This window comes from Capsella rubella, unplaced genomic scaffold (assembly GCF_000375325.1).
Source record: "Capsella rubella cultivar Monte Gargano unplaced genomic scaffold, Caprub1_0 scaffold_5, whole genome shotgun sequence".
NCBI classification, from domain to species: domain Eukaryota; kingdom Viridiplantae; phylum Streptophyta; class Magnoliopsida; order Brassicales; family Brassicaceae; genus Capsella; species Capsella rubella.
The window spans coordinates 13,150,285-13,176,019 of NW_006238919.1; the positions used below are offsets into that span (position 1 = coordinate 13,150,285).

The following is a 25,735-nucleotide window of genomic DNA, read 5'->3' on the forward strand; positions in this document are numbered from 1 at the left end:
TCTTGGTTTCCTTTTATCATGACCGTTCTAATTTTCTTCGGGAATATATATACAGTATATATTTAGTTATCCATTTTATGTATATTTAGTTATCCATTTTATTCCAACTATTATTTATTTAACATTTTCTTGCATTTTTCCTATACTAATAGTTCGGCGATATTATATATAGGTATCTCTCAACCATGGCATTTTGACAAATCGTTGTTTAAGCAACAAATATTTATGACAAACGCAACTTAGGTGTAATTAATAAATGTTTTAATGATTAGTTTAAGGTTACGTTCACCTTGCTTCTTGGAAATCTCTTTTGACTTATTAAAGACAAATTACAACAAATGAAGTTCGGCCATTTGTGAACTCCGGCGGCCTCATCGATGATCGATCCAACGTCACTTTTAGCCATTCATTAAAACGTTTTAAAAAAAACATAAATCATAAATTAATTATTAATGTGATTTAAAATCAGAAAATTATTTCAAAAATACATTGGTTTAGAGAGAATGACTAAACTTGGATCAAGTTGTTTAAATGAGGTAAAACGAGGAATTGTTTTGGGGTATGCAATGGAATGAATTAGATATGTAGAATAATTTCACACAAGTAGCAATCAAAGTTGTCAAGATCAACCACTGATTCACTGCCATATTGCACCATTCAGAAAGCTAAGATTGATGAGTAAGGTGACGTGGTGATTAGTTTGTGGTTGTGATCTGAATATTGCGTCCGACAAATGCTATCACGTGTCGAGGTTAGATTAAATGTTAGCAGTTGTTGATAAGATGCGTAAGAGAAGATGATTCTTTACTCTCTCTCTCTCTCTCTTTTTTTCTTCTTTCTTTCTTTAATTCTCTAAAGAGAGATCTGGTTCTGTTTTCAGTTTTCGGTTTCCTAATGATCAATTGGTTATGGTTAAGCAATCAAATTCGATCGAGTTTAGATACATTCCGGTTTCAGTTCAGCTATGTCAGCCATTTCAATATTAGGGATTTGGAATATGAAAGAAAAATATAAGGAAAGTTATATTTGTATATGGTTTTTAAACATATACATTGAACCGAACATTAAAAAACGTTTTTATTACACCATATTTGTTTAATAATTTTGTTTTCAAAGGTGCCTTGTCATGACTTGTTTGTATTTTGTATATTCTTCCAATCTCTTCGTCTTGCCGCGTGTAAAGCTTATGATATATTCATAAATTCGTTTCTAGCTAGATATATATAGTGTTTGAAGTTTATAACCCTAAGTGTCAGTAGGATTCGGTCGTGACTAAACCTAAACATTGAATGAGCTCGATATTGTGAAAGAAAAGGCCGATCGATTATAAGATTACCGATACACATACACACACACACAGAGAGGTTGGTATGATATAGCTTGTTCAAGACAAGGAGGGTCCATGATAAGATGCCAATCCAATGAGGAAGAGACATTTATTTCACCACCGCCCATTACAAAAAAAAAGAGGTCGACAAATTATATGTGATGATAGTAACCTTTACAAAAAAAAATGAAAGTCATATAAAAAAAGAAAGAAGTTTTGATTAATATAGTTTAATCGTTGTTGTTATCTATAAGACTATATAGAGCATAGTTTAAGATTAAATTCTCTATCACGAGAAAAACTATAATGGGCGGACCAACAATAATCTTGCTCTACTAATTTCAACTACTTTGCAAGTGTCGGAAAAGCTTCGGATTCGTCTAGAAGGTTTAGGAAAAGGTGAAGAGATATGGTGTTCGACTCACGTGCAACGAAGGCACGATGTTGGTCTAAGGCTGGTTCTGACTTCTGAGTATATAACCGGCTCAATGTTCCTCGTGAAGGCTTCGTGTAAATTATTTCTTATAAGTCACTGTAATGAACAAAAAAAAACATTTTACTGTTGCGTTCGATGTTTGGATATATATATATTCAGCCTATATATTAGTACTTGAATTGAAAGACCCAAAGGAGGAAACTGTTAAAAGTTAAAAGCCCATTTAGCCCATGAGGACCAATTGCGAAACACCGGTGGCTTGAATCATTGGACCAAATTAATTGATACAAAAGTTTTCTTTTAGTAGCAAAGAATGGGCTTTGTTGGCGACAATTTTTATCAGGTTTAAGATTACAACAAGCGCTGCTGCTGTTACGTAGAGATAAAGCTTATATATTAGGTTGTGACATTCACGTAGATATGAAAAAGGAGAGAGAGACAAGTAAAAGATGAAAAGAGTGATGGAGATGTTTTAGAGGACATTGTAAAAAGAACAGTAGAAAAAATAAATAAAAAAGCCTATGACAAGCGTCTTATCAAAAGACCTTTGAATGTTTCTTTATAAACAATTTGACTAGTAATGAAATTTATATATATGCTGACCACAAACAAAGACATACTAAAAAAAACTGAATTAGGTGCGAATAAAAAAAAAGGGGATTGTTTATTTGATGGAATCTGAGGCCGAGAGAGAGAGAGAGCAGTGAGCAGTGAGCAGAGGAGGATGGAATTAAATGAGAGAAGAAAGGATGGCAGAGAGAATACGAACAAAGAGGGCATTTAATGCTCTCTCTGCCTTTTTTTTTTTTGGTACTCTCTTTCCCTAATTACAATGCTACCCCTACCTTATATTATTGTATCTTCTTCCACATCTTCTACTCTTCAATTTCGGGAATTGTTAGATTTTAAGTGCAGTTTGGACCAGTCTTTTAAATTATTAGAAAACGTTAATCTTTTGGAAGTGATAGTTTTCTTTAACACTAATTAATGAGACACTAATCGTGTTTGTAAGTGTTGGTGTAGGAATTAGCACCAACGACATACCGTCCTAAACCAAAAATGAATCGAATCGGACCAACGAAATCAAGGAATCCCGGTTCCACATTTAAAGAAGATTTATGTTCATTCCTAAAGTGGAAATGGGCGACTTTGTCTCGTTAGGGTTTCATAAACTCTAATTAAATATTTATGAGGATATTCTTATAAATCTAGGGAATACGAGCATTTATTGTAACCCTAAATCTCTTGTATAAATAGAGAAGATGCCTCTTTTATAGGGCATCGAATAATCAATACAAAAAAACCTAGATCTTTGATCTATTGAGCGAAAACCTAACTTTATCCTAAAGAAATTGGGACCCCCTTTTCATGTGTGAATTCCTAATTCAACAGTAAGTTGATAGATTCAATAATACTAAATAATTTTGATTAACATGCATATAATAGTAGTAAAAAATGAAAAGGGGAAAATGTAAAGGAGTGGGATAACGTGGTGGGATGGAATTGACGTTTTTCCTCATTGTTTCTCTCTTGCAAGACACAAACAACAAACAAACAAACAAACACAACTCTCGAAGACTGTCAACAAACGTCGAAATTGGAGCTCAAAATAAGAATCGTCTTCTCCATTTGTCATTCTCATGCACAGTCTACGTTTCCCCCCCCCCCCCACGCTTACTCTATCTTACTTCTTACGCATGCATTTCTTTCTTCTGCTTGTACATACATACATATATCTAGCTGTGTATAAAAAACACTCTCTAATAATCTCGATTCTCCATTGTCGTCGTCGACAACTTGAAATGTATACCAAAATCATATATTGTGGTTTAGTCACGCGTCTTTCCATCGATAGTCGGGTTGTTTGTCGCAGTAGGATATTTTTTTTGTACTATACAGGAATTTACTGATATTTTAAATTTTTTTTTTTTTTTTATTAATGTTAATAATAGTACGCATGAATTACTTTATTACTATGCATTTTAATTATAGACCATAATCAACTTTAAGTAAAAAAAAAAAAAACGAAATCTATTATAATTTGCAAATATTGTTATGCATGCTGTAATGCAATTTATTTTTATATACAACGGGAAGATTTTCATTAGGTATCTTTGGACATTAGGAAACTAACAAAACGTTGCAGCACATGTCGCGGGCACTCCTCTCGCTACAATGTCTCTGTTCTTTTCGATTAAATAATTAATTAATTAATATTGTGTATTTTTCACGAAAAGACAATAAATACGTTACGACCTTTTACGTCAAAAGAACATATGTGTATATTGTAATATTGTATACAGCAAAAAGACCTTTATATAAAAAAAATGAATATGCATCACAACGGTCTAAAGAGATGTTGGTATATAGTATTATTTTGCTATAGTCGCTCATGTTAGTCTTTGTAAAAACTAAATGTAAAGTTAAATAAATCATATAGAGTGATACTTATACTTTTATCATCTATAATATAACAGCTGGTATGCATAAATGATATATCGTGTTATTTTTTTTTTATTTTTTTTTTGTATTGTACGTATGTTTTATTACACACAAAATAATACAGGCAGATGATATTGCCATATTGGTTGACAAAACTCAAAAGGAAAGACTTTTTGATATCACAAAAAGGAATTCTTCGAAAAGTACCTTTTTCTTTAATTTGTTCCCTGTTTTAAAAATATAACTACAGTGTTATGTAATATATTTGAAGTAGATATTGCGGACACTAGTTAATTTATCTTATAGTATCAAATTAACCCACCGGTTTTAAACTCTTTTTTTTTTTTTTTGTCAAAGAAAACCGGTTTTAAACTGTTAATAATCAAATATGGAATTTTACCGATATACATTTGTGTATATGAAATGTAACTCCGTTCATTACCGCATATAATACTCAGTACTACATGTGTGAAAATTAGAAAGACAAATATATGCTAGCAGCAAGATAATCAAAATAGACACTATATAGTATATATATAATTATAAAGATTGATTTAAAATAGAGTAATACAAGTTGAATGAAACAGGAGAATTAAAAAAGGAAACGATGGCAAATGAATGGAAAAGAAAGATGAAGTAGAGAGACAAAAATAATAATAAATGAAGAATGGTTGATGATATTGGGGCAGATCAATATATAGGATATATATATATATAACTTACTCAACCACTCCTCTGACTAACTTTTTCTCTACTTTCTGATTCCCTTTTTTCCATTTTTAATCTTTGTGATTTGTGATTTGATCGTTTCTCTAGTGGCATTCACTCAAAGCCTTCTTTTCTTTGGTTTCCTTTTCACGCTCACTGATTTATCATCATCTTCCTAGTTTTCCCCCTTTGATTAATTAGGTCAAATCGTCACAAAAGCTAAGTAAAACAAGAAACGAATACATATGCATTATGAGTATGGGTCTATATATCTGATATATAAAATTCAAAGTTAAAAAAGTGAGGGAGGGGTGGTATGGACTACGTATATGATGTTGCTTAAACAAGTAAAAACACCATGGTGAAATGAGAAATCCATTGACATGTCTCAAAAAGTAAATCCGAATGTTTACGTTGAAAAATCTTGAAACTTGAAATAAAATATACACTCTTTTTTTTTTTTTTTGAAGGAAAAAAACACTATACACTGTTTGACCAAAAAACATAAATACAAAATGGTATACAAACAAGTAAATAAGACGTGGGACCTAGCCACCCAGAACCCATGTTTATTTTGTCTTGTATAGCTTTGTCTCTCTCTCTCTCTCTTTTGAGTTTTTGAGTCTCCTCTCTTCTCTTCTCTTCTTATTTACTTATCCCTCTCATCATTCTCTCTTCATCACTCACCACATTCACCTCTCTCTATCTCTCTGTCTCTTCTTCCTTGATCTCAGCCGGATCTGATGGGGGAGGGGACGAATACATGAGTGATGGAAAAAAATATATAAGAAATAACTAGAAACCCTAATTAGAAAAAGCTTTGTTTCTCTGAGGGAAGGAAAGAGGGATCTATCTTTTGCGGGGACTGTTGTCTGGCTCGAGGACTCTTACACTAATACAATCTATCTCCATTATTTTCGATGGTCGCATCTCAGATCTGATGATGATGATTGTTTAGGGTTTTAGCGTCGTCGGACCAGGCTTCATTCCCCCCAAATTAATATTGCTCCCTCGATCCCAGTCCGAACCAACCCAAGAAGCTTCCTCGTCCCCTTTTTTTGTCAGCTCTTCATCTAGCTTAGCTAGGGTTTCTTCTATTTCTCAATGTGAACAAAGTTTCGATGTTTTCTTATCAATCTTTATTTTATTTTTATAGGTCTTCGTTATCAAGATCTTCTGAGTTTTCAGGTGGGTTTTGATTTTTTTTTTTTTTTTTTTGGTTACAGATTGGTGTAATGATGAAGGAATCTGACTCATGTGAGAAGCTGAAAAAGTCTATCATCATTACTAACTTTTGTCTCGTTTTTTTCTTTTCTTTCTCTACCTATGATTTTGTAATGATTTGTTTTTGTTTTTATGATGTCAGGACGAGTTAGAGTTCAGAGAGTAGATAGATCTATTCATGGTTGTTATTTAATGATGAGTAAGGTTATATTAGTTTCAGATCTGCCTGTTACTTCTCTCAAAACTAAACCAGATCTACTAGATCTGAAGCTAGATCTGAATCTTTCTAACGATTACTTTACTAAATTTATGTTTCTTGTTTGTACACACAACTCCTAGACTAGGGTTTCGTCATTCCATTAAACCTTATTTACTCCTAAATTAAGTAATTAGAATTTATAGATTCTCACATTTTGCTTCCTTTTTTTTGTTTTTTGTTCTTTCTCTGTGTGATTGTTATTGTTCTACATATTCACACACTAACACTTTGACTTCAGCAGATGCTTCAAGCTCAAGAAACTTGGTCGGATAAATTCTCTTTTTTTTCCAAATATTGTAACTTGTAAATGTAATAATATCTTCTATCTATTAGTTGGATTACCTGATCTTTCATTTACCATTGTTCAGTCAGTATATAGTCGATCTTTTATTACATCATCCAGTATCAGGAACTCCATTTCAAACCCATTTTCGGCGATGCTAATTTTGTTAGTGTACATCAAAGATTGTAAAAATCGTGCTATACTAGTTACAACTTTTTAAAACCTGACAGTTAATCGTGGTATGATGAACCAAGAAGTACTGTCAAACTCAAGACTCAAGAGTCAATAATATTTAAGTTAAGAAATGACAAACTCAAGTTATAGTAAAAATGAACGACAAAATTTACTGTTTTTGTTGCACGTTTGATTTAAAGCAGTGTGTAAGTGAAAGTGAAACTCTCTGGTTTTCATAACCAATGTGAAAAAGTAAAAACAAAATTAACAAAGTGAATGGATGTAAAGTGTGGAACGATGAAATGTTTTCTTTTAGACATTCGCTGGAATCAGAACAGAAAGAAACAGACAATTAATTAAAATGGATGAATATTAGAAATTAACAACCACAATTTATAAGAAAAATGTGAATGGAAATCAAAGTTTAAAAAATAAAAATTTGCTTTTAAAAAATTCCAAAAGATATCTTTTCACTAGTGACTGATTACACAAATTACCATGACTTTTACATCTTGTCTTTTTTGACTTTTTTGTAGTCTTTTAACAAGTTACTATGTGGCTCGCTTTATTAACGAAGACTTTGACCTCTCTCTCTATTTTTCCTAACAACGGTTTCAGTGTCTGTCTTTCTAGCTACCTCTACGATTTGATGTCTAATCTAAATCTTTGTTCCATTTTTAATAATTACGTTTCTTCTATACGACGCATCATATTAGGCAAACTTTTAAAGTAAAGGGGAAGGCCCAGTTAGACATACCCAGTGGGCCTTATTAATTTCAGGTTGTTAATGTAATCTGATTTTCCCTCCACTATTCCACATCCCATTGGCCTTTTGAATTGAGTTCTTCATTTTTTTTTTTTGGTAATTCGAAGTCTCAACTATGCCACGAAGAACAAAGTTGCTAATCTGTTAGCATATTAATCTGCAATTTTTGTTAGGCACAAGTATTATTCCTATAAAAATTTACAAATGTGCTTCAGTAGATTAAAAAAATGTATTCTTTTTTTTTTTGTATGGATCACCAAATTTTCTAATTGATTGATACTATCATTTGTTACAAATTCAACGATAATATGAGCTACTTCCAATCTTATGTCACCATTAAACAGCTAATCGTACTTAAAACAATTAATTTTATATTAGGAAAAAAGATAAGAAAATCATTCCTTTTTTTTTTAATAAGTTTTGTATCGATCTGATGTGAAGAAGTAATATCGCCTCGCCATCACCCACTTGGAACGGTCTTATTATTTCTTTTTTTATTCTGCTTTTTGTCAACTCTTTTTCATTTCTATTTTATTCTGAAAAATAATTATTTTTATTTTATTAAAACAAACGTTAACCTTAAACATTTGTATTTGCTAAAATATTCTGTCCACGAAATTTCAATAGTCAGTTTCTTTTAGGCCAACTCTATCACTTAATTTCTTGTATATATTTAGGCAGCGCTTGAAAGCTCAATAATTTAATGCACAGGCCTATTGATATGTAATACTAGTCGGTTGTTCGCGCTACGCGCGTGAGTTTATTATGTTGTTTATTAGTAATTGATTCATATTTTATTTCTTACTTATTTTTTTCACTATACCATATTTTACTTTTTTAAAACTTAAATTGTGTTTGTATCGAAAAACTATTGAGTTTTAGCTTCATTAGTTGTTGAGAAATTAAGTGTGTATAGTATAAGTCGAAGTGTGGGCGTAAATGGAAGTGCGGTTGAGAATCATTGAGAAACGTGTGCTAATAGGGTTTTTACCAAATATAGATCTAAATGTTAATATTTTGGACATTTTTATATGTTGGCATGAAATTTGAACATGATTTGTGGGTTTCGGGCGGATTGTTGTATTTTTAATTGTTTACATTATCTCTTTATATATTGTCATAATTTATTATTTTTTGTTTTACGTTTTCTTTTTTTGGATTTGTCGTACTTTATATCTCCTAATGATCATTTATATACTATTATATATATTTTCTGATTTTTTGTTATATATATATTATTTTTGTTTTTCATATGGAACAATTTCTAAATTTAACATATTAGTATAATTTACTTTATATTTATTTTATTTTATTTAATAATGTTTTTTATTTTAATTTTCAATTTTATGAAATATAGTTAATTTTTTATTTGTTTATTAGTTTAACATATGTGTTGTATTGGAAAAAATAGTTAAATTCATATTGGAAACTTTTAAAGAAATATTATTTTTATTTTTACCTTTTTATATGTTTATAAAAAATGATAATTCATGTTTCGGTCCGACCTATCTCATTTATGTTAGAAAATTTTTTGAGACATAAATTAGATAGATTTATATTCTCAAAATTTCTTATTTTTTGTTCTATTCCCGTTAAATCTCATTATATTTAGGTTTACATTGTCTAAATATAATCATATATATATATATATATATATATTTTAAACATTCACTAAAAACTATAATCTATTATTTATATATTTTTTAGTATAATCGATAATTAGTAAGTTTTTTTAACTTTTAATCAATTATCTTTTTTAGTTTATAATATATAATTAAAAAAAAAGACCTTTCATATTCTTTGGAAAAAAATAATTAAATTCATATTGGAAACTTTTAAAGAAATATTATTTTTATTTTTACCTTTTTATATGTTTATAAAAAATGATAATTCATGTTTTGGTCCGACCTATCTCATTTATGTTAGAAACTTTTTTGAGACATAAATTAGATAGATTTATATTCTCAAAATTTCTTACTTTTTGTTCTATTCCCGTTAAATCCCATTATATTTAGGTTTACATTGTCTAAATATAATCATATATATATATTTTAAACATTCACTAAAAACTATAATCTATTATTTATATATTTGTTAGTATAATTGATAATTAGTAAGTTTTTTTTAACTTTTAATCAATTATCTTTTTTAGTTTTATAATATATAATTAAAAAAGACCTTTCATATTCTTTTTTGAAAAACTTATTTACATAGGTTTAAATATTAAAATTAAATGATAAAATGGTATAATTAATTTTTAAAATTAAATAATAAAATGAGGTGGATGATGATGTGGCTTAAGGAGAAGAGAGAAAAAGTTAACTTTATATATATAGAAACTAAGAATTAATTATAAGAAAAAATAAAATGATGTTCTCTTTGGGGAGAGACCTTTTGACCAAATAAGAAAAAAATACAGTTCGATTGAAGGATCACTCGTCTCGATTTCGTCTAAATAAGTCGATGACTAATGAGAGATATTATTAAATGAACTCCATACGTGGGCATGTCCTGAAGTTGTTTCTTCTTGTTCATTGCATCGTACCCCAACTTTGTATTTTTATATGTATTCAATACTTTGGGTTATATTTGACATGCGAGTATATATATAATATTCATATATTTGTTCCTCTATAATACTATTATATTTTATATGCCAATCAAAGTTGACATACTGTATATATTATCGGTCTATAGCAAATATTTTGATAGTCTAATGATTGAGTAAATTCCGTTCCTCAAAGGATTTCAAAATTCGATTGTGTGTTTAAAACTATTTATACAATAAACTAATTAGTTATATATATTTAGTTTGTTCTGCCTTTAATACATAACAATATTTCATCTGTGTGATAACAAGTGGTGCACCAAATTCAAGTGAATCATGTCTTTGAACTCATGAATTTGGTGACACAGCATCAATGTTGATGACTTGAAGAAACAAAAATGTGTACACCGCTCCATACATGTAGAAAGCTCAGCCATACACAGTACAGAAACAGCAAGCTGACCCAAAGTTCTTCAGAATAATTTACGTTGTATTGATAAGGAAAACATTAAGTTTGATTTTGGAAACATCGGTTATATAGAATCGTTGTTTGCTTTATGTTGTCGTATGTAAGTAAAAGTAATTATGAAACCTTCCTTCCTCACCAAGACGACTCTCTTACATGCAACACACCAATGTTGTTTGTTCCCACACACAAAAACTAAACGCAAATCCTCATTATAATGATATTTATCCACGTGTCTTGTTTATTTATAATTTTTTTTTGTATTTAATCTAGAAAAGTCCAAGTGTCTGGTTTGTCTCAACTAAAAAAAAAAACAAATGCAAATGGTGTTTCTCTGTATTTGCATTTCCTAAATACACGATGTATCATACACACTTATGTTAGTAAAATATTGTAAATCTGACCATCAATGTACATATAAAACTCCAACTGGTTTTGTATTGTAAATTCCAGAATGATCGCAGTCCTAAAATACAAGAATTTTTTTTTTAATGAAGAAAAGGAGATTCTCATTTAATTTACTTTTAAATTAAATTTGCCATCTTAAATTTTGTGCCCATATATATATAAATAAAAGTAGTATTTATTATCTAACTTATCACTACACTATACTTTTTTCAATAATTTTGTTAAATTTTATTAATTAATGAATTGAAGCTTTTTCATTTTGGTCAACTAAATGAATTGATCTACCAAAAATGAATACTGAAATTCTCTGATTAAAGATTTTGTAACCAAAATATGGAATAAGGAAGTTATATACTGTACTATGTTTTTAAAATACATAAGTATTAAAGGTTTGCTTTTAAATAAATAAAAATCCTCTTTTGACCCTTTTATTTCACTTAGCAACGCTCATAAAATCCAAAATTTGTATCTCCATAATGAGAAAAAAATGAACAACTTTATAAGGTATCTTAAATTCTCTCCACCTCCACTAGTAGAGACCCCTTGGCCTTTCTCCTCTGTTTCCTAAGCCAAATTTTCTCGGGAGAAAGATTTACATTTCATTTCCTTTTTTTTTATTTGTTTCGGTCTTGCTCCTCTTCTTCCTTCCTTCGTCGAATCTCTAAATAATGGGTTCGGGAGAAAAAAATATCAAAAGCTTCCATCAAAATCGTTCTAGTAACGTGAAAAGCAGTAGCAAACAAGGGATAAAAGATGTTCCAAAAGGGTGTTTAGCAATAAAAGTGGGATCAAAAGAAGAGGAGAGACAAAGATTTGTTGTTCCTGTTGTTTATTTCAACCATCCATTGTTCATGCAGCTCTTAAGGGAAGCAGAGGAAGAGTATGGATTCGAGCAGAAAGGTACCATCACAATCCCTTGCCACGTGGAGGTTTTTCGATATGTTCAAGACATGATCGACAGAGAGAGATCGGTTAATTACCATAGTAATCATCATCATGATCATCATAGCCACAATCATCTTGTTGGGTGTTTTAGAGCTTGATGATGATGAGCCTCATCTTGACGCAACCAAGCAAAAGGGATATAAAATAATAATTTGTCTTTTCTTTTTTTCTAGTCTTTTATTATCCTTTTTAAAAAAAAAAATTAAAGGGGTTTGATCTTGTGGAGTTGTGGAGCCAAACACGGCCTAACCCACAAGATTAGGAGTAGAAAGTTGTAAGTGGTGTGTGAAAATGTATAATTATAAATAAAATGTGAAGTTACATGAACAATGTTACTTGTTCCATCTATAAAAATTTCTAGTGCTATATAATGTTTATCCGATTGATGATGATCACGCTGATGAGATGATTGTGTAGGGAGAGTCGGAGAGATGACGAACAAAGATTTGGCAATATGCGTTTTTGATATTTTGTTATGAGACGTATAAATTTGAATTTTTTGTAGAATGGGATTAGTCAATATTAAATTAATTTGCATCTGTTAAGAAAAAACTAAATAAAGAGAGAGAATCTCAGTTAATTAACAAATGTTTCTTTTTGACACAAAAGTAACAAATAATGCCATAGAGTTATCTATCTTTCCGTTGTAACGGCCAGTTTCTACATCGCATTAAATTTTATTGACCCGAAAACAAATACTATTTGTCCATCATATGAGAGTTATGTAAGTACACAAGAAATAAAATCTCTTTATATCACAAAATGACCTATATTACTTCAAACGAATACAAAAGATAATAATTTACACAAAAACTAAGAAGTTTCTGTATTTTCCCCGAAAATGATGAAAGAACAAAGTCGGCAGAAGTGGGTACTTATCTCTTCTAATCGGAGTTTTGCTTTTATTAATCTCGTCTCGCGCGTGTGTTAATTCCAAATATTATATATTTTTAAGTATACTAGTATTACAACCATCTAACCAACCACTAGGCACGAAAACTAAAAGAAAGTCCAAGAAGGTGCTAAATATTAGTAGTGTATATTTCTTTCGTTTTCTTTATTAATTGAGATGTTGGCACTCAACAGTATAAATCTATTATTTTTGTGTATCACTTCTTGCCGGCAAAATGATTTTTTGCGTTCTCCATTTTTCAATAAGATCATGTATATATATATATATATATGCATTGTATTACATTGTTTATATCGGAAGGAAGGATTCCCCCAAAATTTCCGTAAAAAAGGAGTACGAATACCGAATCCACTCAAAGCAAAAAATGATCATCCTCGCAGTCTCACTTATCATGACATGTAACAAGTGGCCAGGATTTAATTGTCGGTCGACTGTGTCACCATTAGTGGAAGTCTTTTTACCTTTTTTTATTTTTGTTATTTATATAATCGTCTATTACTTTCTACTTTATATATAAAAAAATTGTTATTTCAATGATTAACATCCCTTTAAGAAAGAAAAAAAAAAACTTAATACGCCTTTTCTTTTCTGTTAATAACTTAGTGGTATACAACCCTATGGGCCTGTTCCAATACACTTTACGAAAGGGCCCATTTGAAATGAAGAAAAAACTCTAACGAGCTTTTACAATCCAATCCCTCTTTAGTCTTTAATACATAATCTTGATTGATTTCCTCATATATAATAAAATGTGCCGCTTATTAACCAATAGTAATGGGCTTTAGTTGAAATGGCCCAGATCCAGTAAAATTGGATATATGATTGATGACTGCCTGTTTACACTGATTATACTGTTGGAAGGTCAAAGGGAAAAATTTGATGCCCCGAAATTCAAAAGCTTCATCCTTATATTTATTGTTACGTTTGATTATTTTAACAATATCAAAATAAATCGAATCTAATTCCATAATGCTAAAGTGGAAAAGGAAAGTCAAAACGTAACAACTTTCGAGCTTTTTACTAGCATGAATGATCATCACATGATAAATAAAAATAAAACGAATATGTGATTATTAGAATCCTCCATTTTCTTCTTCAAAAGTAAGATTCCGGACTTTGAAAGAGATCATTCATCAAAAATGAAGGAATAATGTACATATGGTTAAATGCTATAATTAAATATAATGAGTGTGATTAGTTTTAGCTTTGATGGGTAGGTTAGGTTATAATAGCTACGATTTTGGCACTTGGTGCATCTTAATCCAAGTTTGTTGAGGTGATTAATTGGGTAATTAATCAATTTCTAATGATTAAAAACCAAACTATTCAACATCAAACTAAGCATTTACCAACTAAACGATCTGAATTTCCTAGCATTAGCATTCCCAAGTAAATAGAAATTTATGTCTAAATAGAGAATAAATTAAGAAAGTTTGAAACATATGAAAGAATGTTATGGAATTGGAAATAACTTTATTCCAAAACTTATTTTTTTTGTGGACGAACCATGTGATTGTTGCAAAGGAAAATGTGATTGCTCTTGGTCATCGAATGATAATTAAGTTCCAAAATGTAAACATTCTTATAATCCAATCAAATTCAAACTGCGCAGCAACCAGATTCTTCTTCTTTAAAATAAAATCATTATGATGTTTAGTGTACAACGACAGACATAGAGAACTTCTTTTTCTGTAATGATTTCACATAACTACTGTAATTATCACAACCTGACCTTTTTCTCATCGTAAATGTTTCAACTTTTAACAACTATATGGTATGATATGGTATGATGATTATTATATCTTTACACAAAGTTTTGGTATATGACACTTCCATTATTTCTGTTATCAACCGAGGTTCAACACGTGACACGATGGGTTCGACGATGACGTAGTCGTTCTCCCGAAATCTGCATCATTCCATAAATCCATGTCCGGTATATAATTATCCGGCGTTAACCCGGTATAATAACCGGACCGGTTCAGTTCATGGAACGGTGATTCCGGAGACTCACAAACAGGTGGGATCAGATACGAGTTGGGCCCATTTAGCTGCGAGGCAACGAGCCGGTCCAAAGCGGCCCAGCTAGTGACGAAGCTCGGATCCATAACTTTGCTGACGTAACAGTTGTTTTCGAGGTTGGGGAGTTTCAAAAAAGGGTCTAAACCTATCTCTTCTTTACAAGATTGCTCCATGACTTCAAGAAGTTGCTCGATAGTCTCCTCGTTGAACGGCGACGTTTTCACCGGTCTCGCGGGGCTGTTAATAGTGGTTTTGCAAAGATTCTTCTTCTTGAAAACACGACACACCACCCATCCTTCGTCCCCTCCTATGGCCTCACATGTTTCGACGGTGACATCATCGTCGTGATTCGAGGAGATTAATACACTACCATCGTCGAGTCTATATTCGTGCATGATCCAGTCGGATTTCTGACCATGAGGGGCTCGACCTTTGTAAAAGACAAGCGTCTTTCGCATCCCGATCCTGTCACCATTGGAATATATGATCTTGTCACGTCCTGTAGCTTTCCAAAACCCGACCGTGGTGGCTCGGTTGGTTCTAGTCCCCGTGGGATACTTCTTGTCCTTATGGCTAAAGAAGTACCAATCGTTTTGCGGCGTTGTTCCTATCTTACACTTCTCTACACGGAAATCGAAGCAAGAGTTATGTTAGATACTTACTTATAATTAATTCTTCTTTCAGATAGTTATATTATTTTTTTAACAATCAATCAATTAATTACTAGTTATTATGTATAAAAGAAATTGCCAAGAATCCCGTGAATGATTGCATATGTATACGACTCAACGTGAATGAAAGAATTATTTATTATATAGAAACCCTAATCATACTCTTTTATGGAGAATCAAGAAAGACTATGTATAATCTGAAATTGGAATATAGTATAATAAGACAAGAAAGAATATAAATGATTTATGAACCTTGAATATCCCAAGGCTCGAGCTTGTTGAGATCAACGTCACGAATGACATCGAGATCGATCTTGATGTTAGAGATTTTCTTGCGGAGGTAATACTGCAAGAGCTCTTCCTCGGTTGGGTGAAACCTAAAGCCAGGAGGCACTTGTGACTGTCCGTTTACTGATATGTTCATTGCTAAAGATAGGAAGAGAAGAAGAAAATATAACGAGTTTATAACTAACCAAAGTGGGTCTATATATATATATATGAGTGTATATTTCAATGTCAAAATAAAATAAAGTAAAATATATGTCTATATTGTTTACATCACCTGGCAAACACAAAAACAAAAACAATACATGCATATGATGGAATGCATGTGTTCTTTTTGCTCTCATTTTTTAATTTTCTTTCTAACAAATTTCCCTTTTGATAATGGGAGGATTGTTTGTTTTTTTCCCCGAATGTTTAATGTTTTCATAAGGTGTCATTGTAAGTTCGCATGAGCCGCCACTTACAAGTAAAACATAAATAAGAGCCTCTAAGGGTTTGTATACCGGAAATTGAACTCGTGGGAATGTACACTTGCTTGGGTAATGATCATCTATGAGCTAATCAAACCGCTAACGTAGGGTGGATGGGTTCTTACCAAGTACCTTCACTCTTCAGCCTTTGGTTTTGCCAACTTTAAACTTATACTCCATATATTTTGGCATGATTCAGTAATATACCCGTTAATAATTGTTACAAAGTGGGACCAGGGTCACGTAGCTATTGGGTGAAAAGTATGGTCCACATGTCAACTGTAATGTAGGAAGCAAGCACACATCGCTACGATGACCCCCGACCTTAAAAATCTCTATGGACAAGACATTTTATATTAGTCATTTTTTTTTTTGAACGAAGGGTTATGGCAAACAAGAAAGAAAAATGTCATGTGATGAAGACTTGATCACATATTCACATTAAAGCTCGTATTGTAGAACGATGAGTAGTATACTACGTACTAACGTACATGACAATTCCTTACGGAAATTAGAAGATGGAGATAAATTATCCAAATTAATAGATATCAATTGAACTGTTTCAAATAGCGTACGTTCATCGAATATATGTGCAGGTAGTAGTTAACGTTGCAAGAAAAGGTATAAAGGATTCGTGTATTGTGCATGTGGTTATAATCATATAAATTTAACCTTTCCGATACACAAGAAAAGCGAGTGGATTTGCCAAAAAAAAAAAGTAAAATTACTGTATATTCACATAAGTTGGGATGGCGACGTGAATCTAGATGAACAGTTGTTTACAACTGTGAGTGAGAAGTATGTACGTACGTATCCTGTAGATTTTGTGGGGGGACCAATTTTATATTCTCTTCAACATGGTTAGTAGTACTTTTGTGAAATAACGAATTATGTACTTTTGTAACTTTGTTAATATATGAATCACTCCATATATCAATACGTAAACTCTTGTAAATCTTTCACTTGAATCAGCTGTCAAGAAAGTGTCAACCAAACTGAGATTTAACCACAGTTTAAGTGATGACCTATAGCTAGATGAACATATTTATACGAGTTATCATGTCTCCTCTCGGAAGTCTAAGACCATCTCCATTGGTAAGATATAGATGAGTTTTTCTAGATTAAAACATAATAAAAATAAAAGAATTGAAGAAAAAAAGAGAGACAGTCTCTGACTTCAGAACTTCAGAACCCGTATATGAGAGACTGTAAAAACAAGTGTAACATTTTGATTGGTTTAGATGTTTAAAAGAAAAAGTAATAAATAATATGTATTATATTATTAAAATAAAACTTGTCAGAACCTCATTTATGGATATTCATCGTTGGCGTTGCTCTAAGTTAGCAAAATATTTCTTTATTTAAACTCACACATATAATAAAATGATGTCTTTAGGTCAAAATATTAATGTAATCCATGTCGGTAACTTTTGAACATATTTAGTGGTGTGAAAGTATAGATTAAAAAATTATCGCAGTTGAAGATAATTAGTCACATATAACCAAAATGACATGATTTATGTATTATGTATATAAATTGTATAAAATATGAAGAAAGTTTGCATGGGAAGCAATCTTAATTATCGTAAAAATTTATTAAACCCTTAATGGTGGGACGTCATATGACTATGTACTTGCGCTTGTCGGACGAAGATTAAAAAAGGACTTTGTAATTGGCATCGAAAGAAATGTTCTTTGTTTTTTTTTTGTATCTTAAACCTATATATAATCCAAGTTTTCTCTATAATTACGATATTTGACATTGCAAGGAAAAAAAAAATCCGTTAACAATATATAGTTTTGACAAATGTGAATATATATCACTGTCAAAGGTTTTGCAATCCAGTGTATATAATAAGAATACTTATGTTAGAAGATATGTAGCTAACCTTTGAATGATGTAACACCAAAAAAAAAAGTAGTTTTATTTTGTGAATGTGGTACGTGTGTCAATCTCCATACTGCAGACAAACTTGGTATTATATATACAGTAACAAAAAAAAAAAAGGTTTTATAAAACTAACAACTACGTCTCGCGAGACCGATCGGTCTCGATCGTTACTGAAAACTTATGAAACTTTTAGTTCTTTTTTTTTTTTTGTGTGAGTAATTAAATAATGGCAGTATAAAGTTCCAAAAAGTGTAGAAAAATATTAAAGCAGTACTAGCAAGTAGGGTAAGAGAAAATCCTAAGAAATCGTGGGGGGAAGAATAGGTGAAATGGACATACGAACTGTCATATTATGATGATTTCTGTATTATATGTATACTTACAATTTGCACGTGTTCCTTGGTTTTTTCCCCGTCAATGATAATTTCTTTCTTTAATGTTATTGATTTTTTACTTAATTCTGTGAAAAAACCAATTTGAGCATAGGCATGCGACTGATTACGAATCTATAATTAGTGATAGAAACTACATATTGAAGTTTTTCCTCGATACCCTATGTATAATAGAGTTTCACCAAAAAGGTATATCGCGCGATAAGGGAGAACCCAAAATGATGATGAATGTATATAACCAACAAAAAAAAAAAGTTATACCACTGCACTTTGGTCGATCGGATCTAGGTGCATTTTTAGTATGGATGCTATTTACAAAATGAATAATTAAGAAAATCTTCTGTGGTTAAGGAATGATCAAATATGTCGTTTGAAATGAACATTATCAAGCCAAAACTGGACTGCTGAGTCAGATCTTGAGTCTCCTTTACTGCAAGCTGATCGTTGAGAAGATGACTCTTTTGTTTTCTTTTGTAAGTGTTAGAAGTCCAGCATATGTTTGTTTACTTTGCTTTTTAAAATGTAGGTCAGTTTTGGTTCTTGTTAATTATGTTACGTACGTTGTACAAAGTTCTATGTTTTACGTGGATTTAAAAAAGCTTTAGAAATTTGTACTTTGATATTTATGAATCGTAATAGTAAAGTTGACGGACTGAAGGTGACATTTGATTTTGTTTGGTTTGGTCTTTTTCTTTTCATATATAAGTAGTTGTTACGATAGCGATCTGTTTACCATGTGACCAAGGGATTACAGTTTCTTTGAACTCTTGGAAACAATCTTCATTTATTTGTTACTATTTTTATATACTATAGTATAAACGAAGGTTATATAACATTTATGTAAAGATAAATACATCACATGAATTAGTAAATATTAGCCCTGGGCACGAAGCGAATATTCGGAAAATTTGTGATATTTGTTATTTGCTTCGCCTCGACCGAATAGTTTATTTTGATATTTGTTTCGATTCGTAAATTTACGAGTATTCGGAACTTCGAATATTCAAATATTTTTCGTAATATTTGCGAATTACTTGCTTCGCTTTGCTTCGACCCATCTAATTTTTTTTTGAAACAAAAAATATATAGTACATAAATATAAAGTGCAAAATATGAAATATTAGAGGTTTTTATTTGACATATTTTCAAAATAAGAAGGAAATATAACCACCGTCCATAGAATTCTTACATTTTATTTTTAATAATGATTTTTCTAGTAAAGTTTTATTTGCTTAAAAACACCATTTAGCAACAAAAAAAAACCAACGAGCCAAAATATAATAATTTGAATAATAGGCCTATCAGATATATACCCAAATCTATAAATACACATATTATATATATTATATGTATTATATAATACTTTATATTTATACATATATATAAATATACGAAGCGAAGCGGATATTCGATACTAAAAAAATCAATATTTGTTATTTGCTTCGGTTTTTACGAATACTAGATTTTCATATTTGCTTCGGTTCAATATCTTATAGATATTTGAATTTTTCGAATCGAATCGAAACGAATATCGAATCGAAGCGAATCTAACGAATATTTTGCCCAGTGCTAGTAAATATATCACTAACCCTCCCTTGCAAGAGAAAACAAACGACTATAATTAAGCCATAAAGAAACCAGAACCTTTGTGAATGATATGTCTAAGACAATTGTTGCAACAACAAAATTTATAAGTCTCCACGAATAAGTGTTCCATCATTGCGCTTGCGGTGATAAAATTCGAAGAGCATAATGAAGATAATTGAATGCCTTATCGATGCGGAACCAGTTGGATGGTGCATGATTTTTTAAGTGTGATATATGTTTTGTTCCTCTGTTTCCTTATTTGAAATACAATGGCCAAGTAGAAGTTAAAAGTATATTATTGCGATGGCTAAGAAGACATTAACCCAAAAAAGTTCCAAAATTCACATTTGTTAGCATCTTATAGTTTCCAATGTTTAAGGTTTTCTTTTCCGTTTAAGGTTTTTTTTTTATAGTAAACAAATTAATGTTAATACCTTCCAAGTTTGCTGGTTGTTGATGCAGCCAGGACAGCTGAAATCGAATCATTGTTAGAATTTTAATAAAATATTTGTCGTCTAATACTTGTGTTCTTCCTCACTTTGGTATCTCATGACGAACTAAACAACTAGTTAAATACTTTGCATGCACGAGACGAGAGAAAGGTACGTACCTTTTGGTTTCATAATTTAAAATAATATAATGTCATCCGTTATTTAATCTTTAACCTGAACCATGTGTGTTTGTCTTTTCAAACAGATGCAAACATGGTGATGGTGGAGATCTATAGTATACACATACTTAAAATATGTTAATTATATAACCAATTTCGGTAGCGTATTATGCATATGCATATGATATAGTCGTATTATGCTACTTGGCTAATTGCATTTATATTAAAATACCCAAAACAAATACATAAGGGTATTAATTAGCGTATTTCTTGATAAGTCTAAATGAAGTTAGCTAAGTATATACGTACTAAAATTAAAAATCGTTAATAATCTTGCGTCACCACTTTAATAACAATCATTCAGGGTGTGCATTTGGAATTTACTTTCAGATCTTTTCCCTTTCTGCAGAACACATGTGTCGACTAGGATTCGATCGCCTCATGTTAAAAACATTAATATTATGTCCGATGAACACTTTCATTGCTTAAATCGGAATGAAAGTGTTTTTTCTCTCTTCTAGAAAACCTGATTTGACGCTGTCAAGATTTCACATACTCATTTTCATCAGGAAAAAAAAAAAAAAAAAGACTTCACATACTCACATCTACATGTCCAATATCGATATGTAGATAGATGGTCAAGTCTAAGAACAACTGTTTCTTTTGTTTCCGTATTTACATAATAACGAATTCAGAATAATAGTTGTGCAGGGTGCACATAACCTTAGCCTAAACTGTTTCTTGCCATATTTGGGCCCTTTGGCCTGAGAAGAAAAAAGTTTTGGTACATTATAAGTTCAAGTGATTAGGATTAAATTTAGTCGACAACAATTCATTTATAGACAAACTCAACATAGGCCCAACAGAGAGTTTTAACTAATAAGTGGAACATGAACAATATCTCTTTTGATATCTCTTTTAACTATAAATATTTGATATCCAGATGTCTCTTTTGTTTTGCTCTTTTTAGGCTTTGAATAAGAAATAATAAATGATCGACTAATTACGATTTCATGTGAGAGATGTCGTCGATGTTTCAAATATTTATAAGTTTATAAAGTTATATAATAACTTCAAGTCTCCAACGCAAATCAACATGATTTTAAAACTCGATAGTGAAAACAGAGTAAAACATAATTAACATGTAAAAATTACATAAAACATGGGTTACACATATATATTCGAAAATTTACCTGACCTGCCCTTTGAAGCTACTACTCGTAACGCTTATCTGGTCTGAATTCGCCCTCGAGTGAAGTCCACCTCCGCCGCACTTGGCCACCGTCCTCACACTTTCAACCAACGCTTCGGTTTCCACATCCTCCGCAAGAATTTCCGCCAACTGCTCCGGACTTATCACAAGCCTCACCTTCCACACTCCACAACCACCTCCGCCGCCGCCATTCATAGCCGTCACTACCGGCGTCTTCCCAAAAGACACTCTGTACGGCGTTGACAGTTGGTCGGAAGAATACTGTTGAACGGTCGAGGCGGCGGAAGAACGAGGGAGGAGGTAGTAGATGTTACCGGGAAAGAGCTCTTCGCCGTGGAGAAGCGGCGGGGACGAGTGGCGGAGGCTTACAGAGTCGTGGATGACGTGACCGGGAAATTCGTTGGTGATAAATTCGGCAAAGATGGGAGGATGAAGCTCCATAACGCCACCATTTGGTGTCACCACTTTTATCAACGAATCATCTTTATCGTATAGTTTTCTTGAACCACCACTGCCTTTGAATACGCAGTTACCCATTTTTGTTTTTGTTTTTTTCACATGAACTATATAATAGTAAGGAACTAGTTATTGTACATGTGTATAGGTGAAGATATGTATGGAATCTAAAGATAACCCAAGACGGAGAAGGGTTTAAGACTTAATAAGGTTTTCTTTTAAGCATATGAAGTATCAAAACTTTATTACGATGTCAAACAAAAAATGAAAACTGTGGATGGTCCACCACTTTTCTTGGTTAAAAAGGAACGAAGATCCTCTGCTTGTGATATTTTTTGTTATCCTCATACAGTATTATGATTTTGGGCTTTCTACTATCATGATAATTGATAAGCAAGTTAAAAAAAAAAAAACCGATATTTATTAATTACCCTTCCTTTTAAAAAGGGTAATAATATTCACGTGAGGTCAAAAGGTAAAAAAGGCCGACAGACACCAAAATAGTCTTCACACTTTATTAAAACAATGGATGATTATAATCAAATTTGCAATCGAATTTTACTATTTCAACCTGAATAATGCAGGTGAAGCCAAATTCTTAGAGAAGAAAACCCACGAAAACTAATGCTAGAATTGTGTTTGTATATATCGAACGTTAGAGCATGTCTAATGGTAGTATGCTATCATAATTTTTTAGTAATTGTTTACTAATAAATGGTGTAATTTTTGAAAATAAGATTTTTTGAGGATAACTAAAATTATCCACCTCCAATGGTAAAACTCTTAATTGGAGTTCTTAAAAAAAATTTGAAAACTAAAATTTTATAAAACATAAAAATTATTAATTTGTAACACACATAATACAAACATAACTAAAATATAATAAAACACATAATACAAATCATATTTTAGTTGTTGCCAAAGTTTTGCTAAATATTTTTAACCAGATCAGAAAAGAGATGAAACTGTTTTGTTGCCTGAGAGAACGAGAGAGATGGAGAGTTTTTTGTTTTGGTCGGAAGAGAACTTTGGTTGGAAAAGAAAGATAATTTCAAAAATACATATTTTCAAATACCACTTTTTTAAAATATTCCATTTTCAAACTTTATCAAAAAAACCATTGAAAATGTTGAAATTTATCCAAATATGTGTGTGACCTTATAAGTATACACAAAAAATTATATATATTTCATAAATAACGTAAAATTAATTTATAAGAACCTTTTAAAAACCTTAAAAACCCTTTTAAAAACATTTTTAAAACTTGTATAAAAGATTTAAAACACTTTAAAACATTATAAAATATTTGTATCGAATCACTAGTATTTATTATAGAGAAGTATTTTATAAACCATATAAAACTTTATAATTTTTTATATTTAAATGGTTTTTGTTTTTTTTCTTAAACTCTCTTGTACCGACACGTGTCTCTAAGAAACTATCTCAAAACTTCTTAATTAAGAGTTGTCTCCTAGCTTAATATTGAATTTTGATTTATTTTTTGCCTTTTTATTTCTAAGATATTGGTTAAAAAACCTGCATTGGACATGGTCTTAACGTGTTAACCTATGGACCAAACAAAGTATAAAATATCAGATAAACAAAGTATAAAATATCAGATAAACAGAGTATATATTATCCTTTCCATTGTTGTTTTTACACTAATTGGTTATATTTAGATGTCACATAACTTGCGGATCCATATGTCCTACAACAATATAACATTTTGTCTTCTTATATTATACGGAGGATGATCAAATAAGAAAGATTATATGGCAAGACGAAAGACAAAAAAACAGTACCACCTTTCGGTGCACTTAATTACTTACCAACAATTTCTTTGGCGGGTCATTATTAATTCCAAGGGTCCTTACGGGACAATGGCCCATAATAGTATTTTACATTCATTTTAAAATGAAAAATCTATTAGTTAGAGAGTTTTGAACCCACCATAGTGGAAATATATATTTTAAAATTCCACTAGCCTACTAGATGCTGAAATTTTAAATACAAGCAAATAATTATGATTTATACTCATAGAAATCTATACGAATGAAAATTTATTCATTTATTGTGTTTTGTCGGCTTTGATTTATTCTTTTTGTCAAAATAATTAAAGCGAGAAAATGTATTGCTGTTTTTAATTTGAAATTTAACGTGGTTACGTTTTGGGTTTATATGGTTTCTTTTGAAAAGCCTTACACTATATAAAATTGAGTTTAGTATTAGATCAAATATAATTTACATGTAAAGAATTGTTCTCTCAAAACTGTTTTGCTCATTAGTTCGATTAGGATTGGCAGAGCCGCACGTTTAGCCTACTAACACCAACAAACCTACGTACATGGCCTAACCCAACACTAGCCACTTAACTAGTATGTGAAAAATACATAATGGGCCTAACAAAAAAACTTACTTCGTAAAAATTATGGTCCTGAATTGATTACGACATTGCTTTCTTTAATGAGCTTCGTTATACATACGCATACATTTAATTTATTTTAAAGGAATCAAAAAATGAAACGCAATCAGAATAAACGGGATGGTTTCATACTTTGCATTCGATATAATAATGTTATTTTCTTCTTATACTGATAAAAACGAGAAATAGGTGAGTAATAATATAATTAAGAGGTTTAAGGTGACTAAATCACGGAGATAAAGACCGTATTTGAAGATAGTTGACGCGTGAAACACACCCTGACAACATGTGTGTATTACTTAGATTCCACGTCAGCAGATACGTGAACCAGAACAACACTGTCTTTACATAATAAATGTACTTCCGTCTAATAACCTCGCATGCCCCATGCATCGCCGTAGTTCACATTCTTACTCAACTCCCTTCCCTTTTTCATAAAATTTCCGGGTTTCAAACTAACCGGATTTTACTTAAATCAAATGCTATCAATTTATATACCGAACCGTAGCTAAATTTAGTACAACATAATCGAATGTACTATATTTTCAACATTTTTTTTTTTAATCTAATGTATGTATATCAATACGATATATTCAGCTTGCATCAATTTTTTTTTATCAAAAACAAAACCAAACCACATATTTATCAAACCGTACCAAACTATATAAATTTTTTTCGGCTTTCGTTTGGACATGCTTTGACGGCAAAACCGAAATACCCAATCAGAACAATATAAACCAAATCGCACACGCCTATATATAAAATGCCCACGCCTTTACAAAAATGCCTAACAATATCTTAATCTCTTGTAGTCCTA

The 25,735-nt window shown here is 31.2% G+C and overlaps 3 protein-coding genes and 1 long non-coding RNA gene across 4 annotated transcripts; 2 read left to right on the forward strand and 2 right to left on the reverse strand.

Annotated features, from left to right (window-relative positions):
- The first annotated feature begins 5,589 nt into the window (after positions 1-5,589).
- LOC111830551 lies at positions 5,590-6,753 on the forward strand. The gene is made up of 2 exons (XR_002833967.1): positions 5,590-6,101; positions 6,638-6,753. It is a non-coding gene; the product is annotated as an uncharacterized LOC111830551 (long non-coding RNA).
- Positions 6,754-11,505: 4,752 nt separating this feature from the next.
- Positions 11,506-12,349, forward strand: LOC17886651 (auxin-responsive protein SAUR32). The gene has a single exon (XM_006291987.2). It carries the CDS (start codon positions 11,710-11,712, stop codon positions 12,082-12,084), a length of 375 nt encoding a protein of 124 aa, XP_006292049.1. The 5' UTR covers positions 11,506-11,709; the 3' UTR covers positions 12,085-12,349.
- Positions 12,350-14,540: 2,191 nt separating this feature from the next.
- On the reverse strand, positions 14,541-16,022 carry LOC17885797 (NAC domain-containing protein 66). The gene is made up of 2 exons (XM_006292886.2): positions 15,845-16,022; positions 14,541-15,543 (listed from the first exon to the last, which is right to left on the reverse strand). Exons 1-2 carry the CDS (start codon positions 16,014-16,016, stop codon positions 14,747-14,749), a joined length of 969 nt encoding a protein of 322 aa, XP_006292948.1. The 5' UTR covers positions 16,017-16,022; the 3' UTR covers positions 14,541-14,746.
- Positions 16,023-21,905: 5,883 nt separating this feature from the next.
- On the reverse strand, positions 21,906-22,577 carry LOC17887066. Its single transcript, XM_006291841.2, has one exon. It carries the CDS (start codon positions 22,575-22,577, stop codon positions 22,017-22,019), a length of 561 nt encoding a protein of 186 aa, XP_006291903.1. The 3' UTR covers positions 21,906-22,016.
- Positions 22,578-25,735: the final 3,158 nt, after the last annotated feature.